At 29.5% G+C, this 13404-nt stretch overlaps 1 protein-coding gene across 1 annotated transcript in view; it reads left to right on the forward strand.

The window, feature by feature from the left end:
• The window catches only part of LOC142322061 (STAM-binding protein), a 47291-nt gene extending 35051 nt beyond the window's left edge, over positions 1-12240 (forward strand). Inside the window, exons 8-9 of the mRNA XM_075360698.1 lie at positions 8346-8448; positions 11823-12240. Coding sequence (XP_075216813.1) covers positions 8346-8448; positions 11823-11885 — 166 coding nt within the window. The 3' untranslated portion in view covers positions 11886-12240. The remainder of the gene's footprint in view (positions 1-8345; positions 8449-11822) is intronic.
• The last annotated feature ends 1164 nt before the right edge of the window (positions 12241-13404 follow it).

Genomic DNA, 13404 nt, shown 5'->3' on the forward strand with positions numbered 1-13404 from the left:
TTTCCATGGGATACACCACACTTTGTTTTTTGACAAACCATGCAACATAAGATTTGCCTTGTACTAAAGCCTGGGCTGCACTGAATTTGCTGACTCACACAATGTTCATCATTAATACGATGATCTTTTTGCCGTTCAACAGAAAACAAACTCTTTGGAAATGACTCTTTTGTTCATAAATAACTGTACACTGAAAAATGCTTTGAAAAGAATGTTTATTAGGTTTAGAAAGAATAATACAATTTTAAAAGTTTTTAGTTATATTTTATTGGCTGTATTTACATTAATTTTCTCAGAATTAAATTCTCTGCAAGGATTTTTCTAAATCTCCCATATTTATTTGTTATTATAAAGCTATTGTACTACAAACCTAAAAAAAAAATTTTTATCAACGCTGAATTTTGTCTTTTACGCGATGGGTATCTTAAAAACTACTGGAGTTACAGTTCTGGGACCTGTTTTATCCTATTTACTAGCCTAAATTATGAAACACCAACTTTACTCTTCCATTTGGGTTTCAAAAATTACAGTAGGGTTTTTTTTTATTAGAACTGAAATCCAGGTGAAATCTTTTGCCATAACTTGAAAACAAAGCATTTCCAGACCTGTGTTTTTATGGACTCTTTTCATTATTTTTACCAGTAGAATATGTCCTGAAAGTTTCTTTATGGAACACTGTATTAAAAATTTAAAGTTGGAAAAACTTAAATAATTACTATTTATAACCCAAAAGATTTGTTATGATGAACCCACCAATTCTACTTCCATTACTGGAATCATGCCATTCCAGTAATGACAATGGAGTTGTGAATTTTTCATATGTGTACACACACACACACAGGATTATTCTAAATTGCACGGAAATTTCTCAGGAGATGATTCTACTGCCAGAAATGAAAAAAAAAAATCATATAAACATTGGTCAGAAAATGATTTGTTGGCAAGTTTTGGCTTGCGAAACATTTAGCCGTAGTTTCTGCTCCCTTTGTGGAATTTAACTGTACTAAAATTCTTGGGGTACTTAACAGGGGTAAATTTAATGCTTTCTTATTGTTTTTGATCTAAGAAATTGAATAAAAGTGGTCCCAGATTTCTATCTCACTTAGGTTTCAAGAAAAATTGGGTAAAACATGAAAAGGTTTTGTCTGAGAATACACATTTTTAAGTTTTGAATAAAATAACATTGTTAATTTACAAATAAACAGATACAAATTTCTAATTAACTTTGTAGAGAATTTAATTTTGAGAAAATTGTTATAAATAATGTCTTAAAATTTGAGAACACAAATTTGAGAAATTCAACTTTAATTAGAAACAAAATGTACAAACTGGATCGGAAAATTGGTACAATTTTAAACAGAATAATTTACATACAAATGCCAAAAATTATAAAAATAAATTTCAAAACAGCCTTCATATTAACAACAATCATATTAAAAATGTTTATTTTTTCATAGATTGGCAATAACAGCTTATCAACAATTAAGTTTAATGTCTAGCATTTAACTCATCAGATTGGTCTAGTGATGAACATGTCTTTGCAAATCAGCTGATTTCGAAGTCAAGAGTTCCAGCATTCAAATCCTATTAAAGGCAGTTTTATACAGATTTGAATACTAGTTTGTGGATACTGGAGTTCTTTGGTGGTTCCATTTCAGAAATGGTCAACCTGAGACTGCATAAGACTACACTTCACTTACACTCATACATATCATCCTCAGAAGTAATACCCGACTATGATTCCCAGAGGCTAAACATGAAAAAAAAGAAATGTCTAGCATTTGAATATTCATTTGAGCAGTGTTTGTGCTGTTATTGTTCTGTCAGTTATTTCTGATACAATTTCTGATACCACAAGTTTATTTTCATTTGGAGAGTTGACAGACTTGTTAATTTATGGTAAAATAAGTAAAACTTGATTAACCTACCGGGTTGGTCTAATGGTGAATGCGTCTTCCCAAATCAGCTGATTTGGAAGTCGAGAGTTCCTGCATTCAAGTCCTAGTAAAGTCAGTAATTTTTACACGGATTTGAATACTAGATCGTGGATACCAGTGTTCTTTGGTGGTTGGGTTTCAATTAACCACACATCTCAGGAAGGGTCGAACTGAGACTGTACAAGACTACACTTCATTCATACATGTCATCCTCATACATCCTCTGAAGTATTATCTGAATGGTAATTACTGGAGGCTAAACAGGAAAAAAAAATAAAGTAAAAATGGATTGGCTACTGTGTGAATACTGAGAAAATTATCCAGATCGAAGAGTACTGGATCGTGAAACATTTGAGGCTTTGGAGAGAACATTTTATAAGAAATGCCAATGCTGAAGAAACAGTATTGAATGCAGTATAAGTATCTCCCATCTCAATCATCAAAGGTTGTTACATTGCTCTCATGTTTTGCAATCAAGTGTTTGGCAAATGTTATGGGAGCAACAACTATATCCATTACATACAACATGTGTACAAGATTTGCTACCACCTGATATTGATAAATAGATGAAATAGTTTATGGTTATTTGGAAAATGTGAATATCATCCCAATTTCCTAAGTAATATTCTAATTTCTGTTGAATCCTCTTATACAAGAAATAGCATTGTAAATTATCGAAACATTCACATTTAGGCCGAAGAAAATCCGCATGAGACTGCTACAAGTCATTTCTACCGCACTTTTTCGTTTAACATGTGACACCACCAAAGCAGAATGGAGAACGGTACTTGTATTTTTTGCAAACAAATCTGATGGAATTCTTGGAAGATATTCCACTTGCACATAGGGTGTAGATGTGGTTTTTTCAATGATGGCGCACCTGCTAACTACTGTCATGATGTGATGAATCATTTAAATATAACACATTTAGTAAGCAATGGTTAGGTCAAAACAGACTATTAAAATGGCTACCTTGATCTCATGCAGGCAGGCTTTTTCCCGTGGGTTTGGATGAAGTCATTAGCGTATTTCGCTTCCATCAGCACACGAAGAATTTAGACATCGTATAATAGAAGCTGGACTACTATTAGGAATAATAATGATGCTATTAGACATGCCCAGTTAGTATGGATTCACAGAGCTGATCTAAGCACTGAACAGAATGGCAGCCACATTGAGCAACTGCTTTGAAGAAATGTTTACAGCTTCATGAAATTTAATAATAAAAAAAAAATTTAATAATTAAATTAATTTTTAATAATTTTGAAATTAATAATTTTTAGAAAATAAAAAAATGTATTATGTGATTTCTATTTTTAAAATTTATTTTTTATTCATTTTTTTTTTTTTGTTGAAAAGTTTTCTATTTGTTTTCATTTACATATGCTCTTCAAACATTGATGAAGATTGTTCTGTTTAAAATCATATCACTTTTCCGATCCAGTTTGTGTATTTTGTTTCTAATTAAAGTTGAAGTTCTCAAATTTGTGTTAAATTTTAATAGATGTTATTTACATTAATTTTCTCAGAATTAAATTCTTTACAAAGTCAACTAGAAATTTTTATTTGTGTATTGGTAAATTAACAAAGTTATTTTATTCCAAACCTAAGAAAAAGTGTATTTTCCGACAAAATGTTTTCGTGTTTTACCCTGGTTTTCTTAAAACCTAACTGATATAGAGCTCAGAACCACATTTATTTAATTTCTTAGATCAAAAACCATAAAGAAGCACCAAAGTTAACCATCAATTTGTACCCTAAGAATTTTAGTACAGTTTAAATTCACAGAGGGAGCCGAAAGTAGGGCTAAATGTTTTCCGAGCTGAAACTCGTTAACTTTCTGACCTATGGTTATATGAACTTTTTTTCTTATTTTTGAGTATAGAATCTTCTCCTGAGAGACAGCCAAGCATTTTTTAATTTACTAGACATAAACTAGTATAACATGAAGTTCTCCTAGGACTTCATCACCTATTTTACTCAAGAAAATAATGGAAAAGTTCATACATCCTAAAATGCTTTGTTTGCAAGTTTTTAAGGCTAGCGAAAGATTTCGCTCGGATTTTAGCTACCCCGGTGAAATGAGGTCGTACTGAAATTTTTTAGATGTTAATTAAGGGGCAGAATTAGTGATTTCTTATGATTTTTGACCTGAAAAATTGAATAAAATAGGTCTGTATCTGCAGTATTTTTTGAGAAATCTGGGGTGAAAACACTGTTTTTTATGTTTGATGTACAGTAACTCTGTTAAATAGTAATAATCACAACTTTTTATCAAAACTTATAGAGAATTTCATTCTGAAAAAAATGGTTTAAAGATAAGTTGAATAAAACAAAGAAGCGTTAGGAAAATTTTAATTTTATTTAGAAACAGTATACCAAACCAAAATTCATTATACATACCAGTTTTATAATAAATATTCAAGAATGAACCCGCCATTTTTGACACATTTCTTGGCATGCTTCTGTGCTGCCTTTGTTGCCCTTTTTAGTTCTTCAGGGCTGCCTTTAAGTTTCTCAGCTGCATCCATAATGCGGACAATTAATCCCTAACAAGAATGTATTTTTGTTTTGTATACAATATTTTTCATCCATCCCCAGACGCAAAAATCTAAAGGTGTTAGATCAGTTGATATTAGTGGCCAAAAATGTGAACCTTCACGACCGATCCATTTCAGCAAAGTGACGTGCCATTGTGCTGGAACATCACTTTGCTGTACTTTGTATCTGTTCTATGCTGTACTTTGCATCTCTGCACTTGAGGAACATTTTCCAGCAGCTGCGACAATTCTTCTTGAAGAAAGTGCAAGTAGACCTCAGCATTTAAATGGGCAGGTAGTATGAATGGTTCAAACATCTGATGTGAAGAAGGCCACTCCATACATTGACGCTAAATCAGTGTTAATTTAAATAAGTATGGCATTATGGCAAACTGATCACTTTCAAACTAAAATTCACAGAAAACCTTTGCTAATAACAGCACAGTTTGCAGTACCCAATATACTTAATGTATTTTACAGAATGATTTAAACAGCTGTTGTTATTTTATTGCTTACTTAGAAATAATAATTTTCAAATAATTTATGTATTCTGTCATTAATAAGAAAATTATCTAAGTAATTTTTATTTTACAATTGTGTAATTTCCAGTTTTTTTTTTAAATTTTTTAACAGTAAATTTTTTTTACAAATTTTTCACATCAAAAAAGTATCTGTTTTTTGTTTACATTAAATACTTTTCTAAAAACTGTAGTAGTGTAGTGTTTCTAAATAAAATTCAATTTTTTCTACATTTTTTTATTTTATTAACTTCATCATTTTGTTCAGGATTAAATTTTCTACAAGTTTTGTTTAAAAGTTTTGTGCGTTTATTACCCATTTTCAAAGTTATTGTATGTCACAAAAACCGTAAAAAAAACAGCGTTTTTTGCCCCAGTTTATTATTTTTCACACCAGATTTCTCAAAAACTATTGCAGATACAGTGTGGGACCTATTGTATTCAATTTTTCATGTCAAAACTATAAGGAATCATTAATTCTGTCCCTTAATTAACATCTTAGAAATTTCAGTACGACTTCATTTCACCAGGTTAGCTGAAATCCAAGCAAAATGCTTCACTAACAGTAACTTGCAAATGAAGCATTTTATGACATATGTTTATATATAAGTTTTTCATTATTTTCACGAGTACAATAGGTTACGAAAGTCCTAGGAAAACTTTGTGTTACATTACATGTGTATAATGTATACAATGTGTGTGAGAAAAGTAATGAGACCGACTTTTTACTTATCAAAGTTTTTATTTTTTTCAAACAATGTTATCCCCTTCAAAGTATTTCCCTTGGGCAGCTATACACCGGCAATGTCGTTGTTCCCATTACTGGTAGCAGCGCTGGAAGGCTTCAACTGGTAGGGCTTTTAACTGGTCGGTCACAGTCTTTTAAATGTTCTCCAGAGTTCCAAAATGACATCCTTTTAAGACATGTTTCAATTTCGGGAAAAGGAAAAGGTCACAAGGACTCAAGTCAGGTGAATCAGGGGTTGAGGAACCATAGGAATGCATTTTGAGGTCAAAAATTCCATGACGGAAATGGCCGTGACACGGGGCATTGTCATGATGAAGCATCCACTTGTCTGCAATGTCTGGTCTCACGCGAATCACTCTTTTCCTGAACCTTTCAAGGACACCTTTGTAAAACACTTGGTTGACAGTTTGTCCTGGAGGAACAAATTCTTTATGCACGAAACCCCTACTGTCAAAAAAGCAAATCATTATGATTTGCTCATTCTACATTTTATCAGTCGAGGAGATGACGGAGTGTGCCACTCTTCGCTTTGCCGCTTTATTTCAGGATCGTATTCAGATATCCAGGATTCATCACATGTGATCACACGATTGAAGAATTCTTGGTCATTGTCAATCCTCTCAAGAAGATCAATGCACATGTTTCTTCGATTGTCCTTCTGTTCCATTGTGAGGTTTTTCAGCACCAATTTCGCATGTCAAAATTTGATGTATGGGGGAAGTGTTTAAATTTAATTGTTCATTCATCATCTTTATTGTTAAATGACTGTCTGATCTCACAAGAATCCTCACACGCTCAATGTTTTCATCAGATTTGTAAGTTGAAGGTCTCCCGGAGCGAGGTTGATCTTCAACGTGTTCTCGGCCTTCCAAAAATGATTTGTGCCAGCGAAAAACTTGTGCTCTTGATAAGCAATGTTCCCCGAAGTCCTGTTTCAACTTTTCAAAGGTCACACTTGCGGATTCCCCAAGTTTAACACAAAACTTGATTGCACAACGTTGCTCTAAATTCCGATGCTCCATTTTTGCAACACTCAACTTTACTGATGGCGCTGTCAAAAATAATGTGTTGGCTGAATGGAGTTGAAACTCGTACTGAGCATGTGGAAGGAATGAACAGACGTAGACACAGCATTGCCAGATCGCTCGCAGTGTTACCAATCTCATTACTTTTCTCACACACTTTGTATATATCATAATAGTTAAGTAAAAACATACAGTTCATCAGAATAATAAAAGTGTTTATCTTTACTGAGAACTGATGTAGGAATTTTTGTTAAAATTGTATAAACACTGAAATCATTAAAAAATTACTTAAAATTCTTAATTCATAATTTTTAATAAAGCTAAACATTATTTTTTACTTATAAATAAATTTATAGAACATTGAAATTGTACTTCTTTAAGAAAAATTACAAAAATTAAAAAAAAATTTAAAAAAAATTGCAAAAAATTACATTTTTTAAAATTTATAGTTGGCCATAATTCCTATAGGTTTTCTCTAAATAAGTAATTGATGATGAAACTGTTGCTTTATGAAAATCCATATAACAAGGAGTACATTAAATGTATTCTGTTGATAACACTTGAGGAAAGTACTGTTTACTGAAACAGCTGTTGTGATTTTTTAAATAAATTTTGGGAAAATCAAATAACATATGTTTATATTTTCTTTCATCTCTAAATAAATTGAAACTTAGAATGTCAGTAAAAAGAACAGATTTTAGTGTGGTATAAAACAATTTTTACATCTTATCATTTTTACTTCCTTTTACAAAGTAAAGGAAGTATTTTGATCATGAAAAATTTGAGATTTCAGCGGAAATATCCATTTTGACCATCCCTGAATCTATTTTGACTAGTTTGGGCATGACTTCTGTATGTATGTATGTACATATTTTGCATAACTCAAAAATTAGCCAGAGGATGTTGAAATTTTGGATTTAGGACTGTTGTAACATCCAGTTGTGCACCTTCCCTTTTGATTGCAATCGACTGGACCAAAAGTGTCCAAAAAATACCAAAATCCAAATATGTGGATTTTGGACTTTTTCTTAACTGCATTGAGAGCCCTCATTGAGAGCTTTTCAACAATATATCATAAGTGGTTCTTATTTTCATTGGTATAGTCAAATAAAATTTTTATTAATGAAATATTTGGATCTTACAAAGGGAAGACATCGATTTGAATCGGACTTCATCTCCTTTTTTTAGCTTTTTTTTTTTAATTTTACTATATTTATTAATAATTATTAACCTCTGATTGTAAAAAAAAATTACAATAAATAATTCAATAACAATAAAAAAAGAAGAAATATGAAAATATATCAGAAATTATTAATTAAATAAAATTTTTTGTACTTTCCATTTAAAAAAAATGTGTATGTGTAATTTAATAGGCAAGGAAATCATGTGATGTTCACATCAGATTTTTTTAGATATAAATCTTCAAAGGTAAGTTTTTATCATGATATTTATTTTAGTTCATCAGTAATAGATGAATGATGACAGTTTATTGTGTTTAATGTATGATGCCAGTTTCGGTGGCATTATTTGTGTGACTAAGGAATGGATTTAAATCTGGTTATTTTTTGTGATTTCAGGAATAATTTTTTCTGTTTAACCCCGACTTATGGTTTAGACTTTATAGCTAACTGTCAGCTAACAGGTTTTCATCCACATCCAACAGAACCAGCATTGTATATGGTAAACAGTTTTCTGTATTGGTAAAAATATTTTCTGTTAAAAGTTATGCATTATGAATTTTAATTAGTTTTATAATCATTAAAATATTTTGGTATCAAACATATGAATGAATTATTAATGGTTTGATCATTTGTCTACCCAGATACAATATTTACTCGGTATGGTTAATTTTACTGTTAAATTAATTCTTCGAGTTGGAGAAAACTTAACTTGTTTTAGATTGTAACACTCACACACACACACACACACGCAAACACACACACACACACCTATATATATATAGAGAGAGAGAGAGAGAAAATGAATTGAAATCACATTATTTTGTTAGTAGACTTATAACACTATCACTAATTTTTCCTCTAAACTTACAGGTGTTGCTGGTTAACAACTTTTTTTTTTAATAAAAAGCAAAAAATAAATAAAAAAAATTTCAGACAGAATTTTATGAAAAGTAAATGTACATCAGTTTGTTCCATGTCTTTGTTACAAGAGTCAAAAGACTTGTATTGGTTTTTTATCTCCTTTAGTTTTCATCAAAAAATTTGTAGTCTATACTGCCTGCAGAACAAAATCATTTTGCTTTCTCACAGTTATTTGGTTGTGACTCTGTTTGTATTAATAAAACAATTAAATAGCTTATTCATATAACAATTATTTAGTTTACTTACTAGCAGTAAATTTAAATAATTTTCAAACAATTCTATTTGTGAATTTATACAGATAGATTCATTACCAATAATATAAAAACTGCGAGCATGGTATTGCTTAAATTTTTATTATTTTTATTTTATCTTAATTTTTACCTTTTTTCAATATTTCGGTAACGAGCTCATAAACGAGAGCTCAAATACAACTCTAAACATATTGAATTTTACTGTAAAAAGCAGTAGTTAGGAAAAAAGGAAACACTTTTAGTAATTTTTTGTTTAATGATACAAAATTGTAAAACTTTCAGTGTCTGTGAATTTTATATCAATACAAGTTAGTCAATATTTTGTGAACATTGACAATTTCAAAAATTTAAATGCAACTTGAAAATTTTGTACTTTTCAAGAAGTCACTTTTTTAATAATTGACAACTAATTAGTAATATTTTTATATAACATCCAAATACAAATGTTAGGAATGAAAAAAATGATTATACAGGAAACTTGTTATGGATGCTGTAGTTAAGAACTGTTTCAATTGCTTGATTTAAAAACATCAATTTATATTGCTACATCAATTTAATTATTTAAATTGCTCAACTTCTAAGTGTTAATTATTCCTGGATGCTTGGTACTTCAACCAATTAACTGGTCATCAACCAACCAACCTACTTTTTCATTTTTTAAGAATTTCCCGTAAAAGTGTTATTTTTTAGTTAATTTTAATTTAACATTGAAATTTCACCAAATTTAATAATCATTAGTTATGTAAAACCACAGTTAGTTTTCAAATTAATTTAAATAAATTATTGTACATGCCATTTTATCCTTTAATATCTGTTTATCTTTTGTCTCCTTTATCTGTTTATCGGTGTTAATACTGGTCAGCACAATTTTTGAAACTGGAAAAAAAATTAGGTATATTGTAGTTCATTGTGGATTGGAATGTGTATTCCAAAATACTGTTATCAAATTACTGCATAAAGTTATGTGTTAAGAAATTAAAGTTTGTTAACTATTCGTAAGAAACTTAATACATATCAGTTTATTTTAGCTCATTGCTTCTTGGCAAGAAATTTTTGTCTCTGATAAAGGTTTTTCTGACACTATTTTGGAAGCATCAACTTCAAGAGATAATATTTATATCCCAGAAGAATCATAAAACTAACCACAACAAGCAGAATTCAGGCATTTAATTTGTAACTTGTACGTGTCTAAACAACAACTGGATTTGAATTTCCTAAATTCGTATTTAAAAAAGTGGAATTTATTAGGCAAACATATTCTAATATTTCATAGAAATGGAAACCAAAATTTAATGAAATAATTTGGTATGGACGGTGGTCTAATTTGTTTTTACTGTGATAATGGGCTGATGTTTGACTTGGGCATTCATTACTTATGCTGTTGATAATTGGCATTTATTTACATTCATCAGAAAAAAAAAGCTATGTCGCTTATTTTGAAAGCTATTAGGTTTGATGTGTATACTTATAATGAATCTGTGCTACTCTGAAATTATCATGGTTCTTGGTATACAGAGTGGCTTTACATAATTCTGTTGTTGTCATGCTACCAATCAACATTACTTATCTTATGTAGACTGGCCAATAAGAGATTTAATAACTCCAAGAAACTAAAATATTAAAAATATTCTATTTGATTGAGCTTTACTTAGTTGTTTTACTACTTTTATTTATATGTAAAAACTAGGATGAGTTTTATGAAATTAGTAGATAAAGAAGGGGAAGGCTATAAATGTCTAATTTGGGGTTTTCCATGATTAAATAAATGATTTCAACTTGAAAAAGGGGGTATTATTCATTGGATCTGAAATCAGACAATTAATACATGAGCATATATTTAATAGCAAATTGAACCCTAAATAGCTGGAGGGAAATAATTAAAAATGTTGAGTTTTTTTTAAACAAAAAATGTTGAAAATAGTGAGCTGTTAAAAAAAAAAACTGTCAGTGGATTACAAAGATTTAGGTTGCAGAATGTCATTGAAAATTCATTTTTTATACCTTCAACTTGACTTCTTTCCTCCAAATTTGGTTGCTGTGAGTGATGAATAAGGAGAAAGGCTTCATCACGATAAGTTACAAAGAAAATAATGTTATCAAGGCAAATATGGTGAGTGACTACTGCAAGTTTTTACAAAAAGAAGACTTCTCAGTAAATGAAATAAAAAAGTTTTTAAGGGAAGAAATTCCTTCCCTTTTTTTGAGAGGAAAAAGGACTGATAATCCCTTTCTGAATCATTTTTTTACTGTTAAATAAAATAATATAAAAAATTAATACTGTTGAAATACACAGAATGTTAAATTACACAATTCAAAATGTTATAACAATACAGTAAACAAAATATATAAACATTAAACATGATAGGCAATGAAGTCACATCAGATTTATTATACATTGCCAACAAGGTTTCATAATCAAATAAGTATTTTCTGAAAAAGTAAACATTTATTGGAAATATGTTTATTGATATTAAAATTTCCTAATTAAAGAAATGTTATCAAAATTAGAGTTTGAAACATATTAACAGAATTATACCATAATTCGAGTATATATGGCATTATTATTCAACTTATGTCTACAAGATTTTGATGCCACTGCTGCCTGAGATGTACAAACCAGAAAATCAATATATGCTGCTTCTAGTGTTAAACTGGTTATCATTAGGTTTTCATTTTAAGTTTTTTTATTTTTTTGTTACAGGTAGCCGAGCACATGAAACTTGATAATAAAGCAAGCATTGAAGTTGTTGATTTACGCACATAGACATTACTAATCAGTCATTTAGCTTGGGCCAGCATTCCAATTAATTGATTAATTAAATCTATAATATCTTGTGATTTATAAGTTAAAGCATTTTGTTATTATTTTGTAAGATTTTTATATTTAATATTAAATAATAGTGTTGAAAATTAATCCTCAAGGATGACATTATGACATATATTGCCTATTTAAAATAATATAATTATAAGAATGGCCTTAATTTATTTCAATTGTGAAATAGTGAGAACACAAATAATTGTTTATATATTATATTACTAATGAAAAGTTAATTTAATATTTATATATTAAGTAGAATTACAGTTTATATACTAGTCATTCATTTGTTACATATAAGAAACATTTAAAAAATACATTGCAATATTAATTTTTAATATATTATTTTTATTTAAAACTGATATGTTTTCTTTTAATTATATTTTTTAAATTTCCTCCACATAATGAAGTATTTTTTTAAAAACTCAATATTCTGGTTTAACCCTCTCAACCTGACAGTTCATGTATGCATAAATGCATACATTATTTTACTGAAATTAATCTTTTTAAGATCTGTTATTTCTCTCTACTTAGAAATGATATTTTAAATAATAATAATATTATTATTATTATTATTATTACCACCACTATTATTATAAACCACCTAGTACAGAATACTGAAATAAAAAATACCTTCTTTAATTTTATCATGAAAGTACTTTCATGGGATTCCCGCATCCTCAGTCATAATTGAATTATCTAATTAAACTGTATATTAAAAAGTAAAAAATACTAAAATAAACCATGCATATGATATAATGCAATAAAATGAAAATTGTGTATTAATTTATTGTATGAGTGCTGCTATCTATTGCAATTTTTATAAAACTGTCTCTTTCAAACACTATATGATGGTTTATCAAATTGAAATTTTGTTTGTATATATAATATAATGTAACATAAATAACAATTTATTATAAATTTTTTTGTCTTCAGTCATTTGATTGGTTTGATGCAGCTCTCCAAGATTCCCCATCTAGTGCTGTCGTTACATTTCGGTATATCCCGTACATCCTACATCCCTAACAATTTGTTTTACATATTCTAAACATTGCCAGCCTGCACAATTTTTCCCACCTACTAGGTAGTAGGTGGGAAGTATTGGAGAGACAGGTGTCTCTCCAATATCAAAGCAACTATTCTGGGATGCCTTAATACGCGGCCTATAAGTCTGTCTTTTCTTTTAACTATATTTTTTCAAATGCTTCTTTCTTCATCAATTTGTCGCAACACCACCCATTCAATTTGTCACTTTATCCACTTACCTGATTTTTAACATTCTCCTATAGCATCACATTTCAAAAGCTTCTAATCTTTTCTTCTCAGGTACTCTGATTGTCCAAGTTTCACTTCTATATAAAACTATACTCCAAACTTATACTTTCAAAAATGTTTTCCTGATGTTTAAATTAATTTTTGATTTAAGTAATTTATATTTCTGACTGAAAACTTGTTTCACCTGTGCTAT

Source organism: Lycorma delicatula, chromosome 3 (genome assembly GCF_047948215.1).
Source record: "Lycorma delicatula isolate Av1 chromosome 3, ASM4794821v1, whole genome shotgun sequence".
Classification (NCBI taxonomy): Eukaryota; Metazoa; Arthropoda; class Insecta; order Hemiptera; family Fulgoridae; genus Lycorma; species Lycorma delicatula.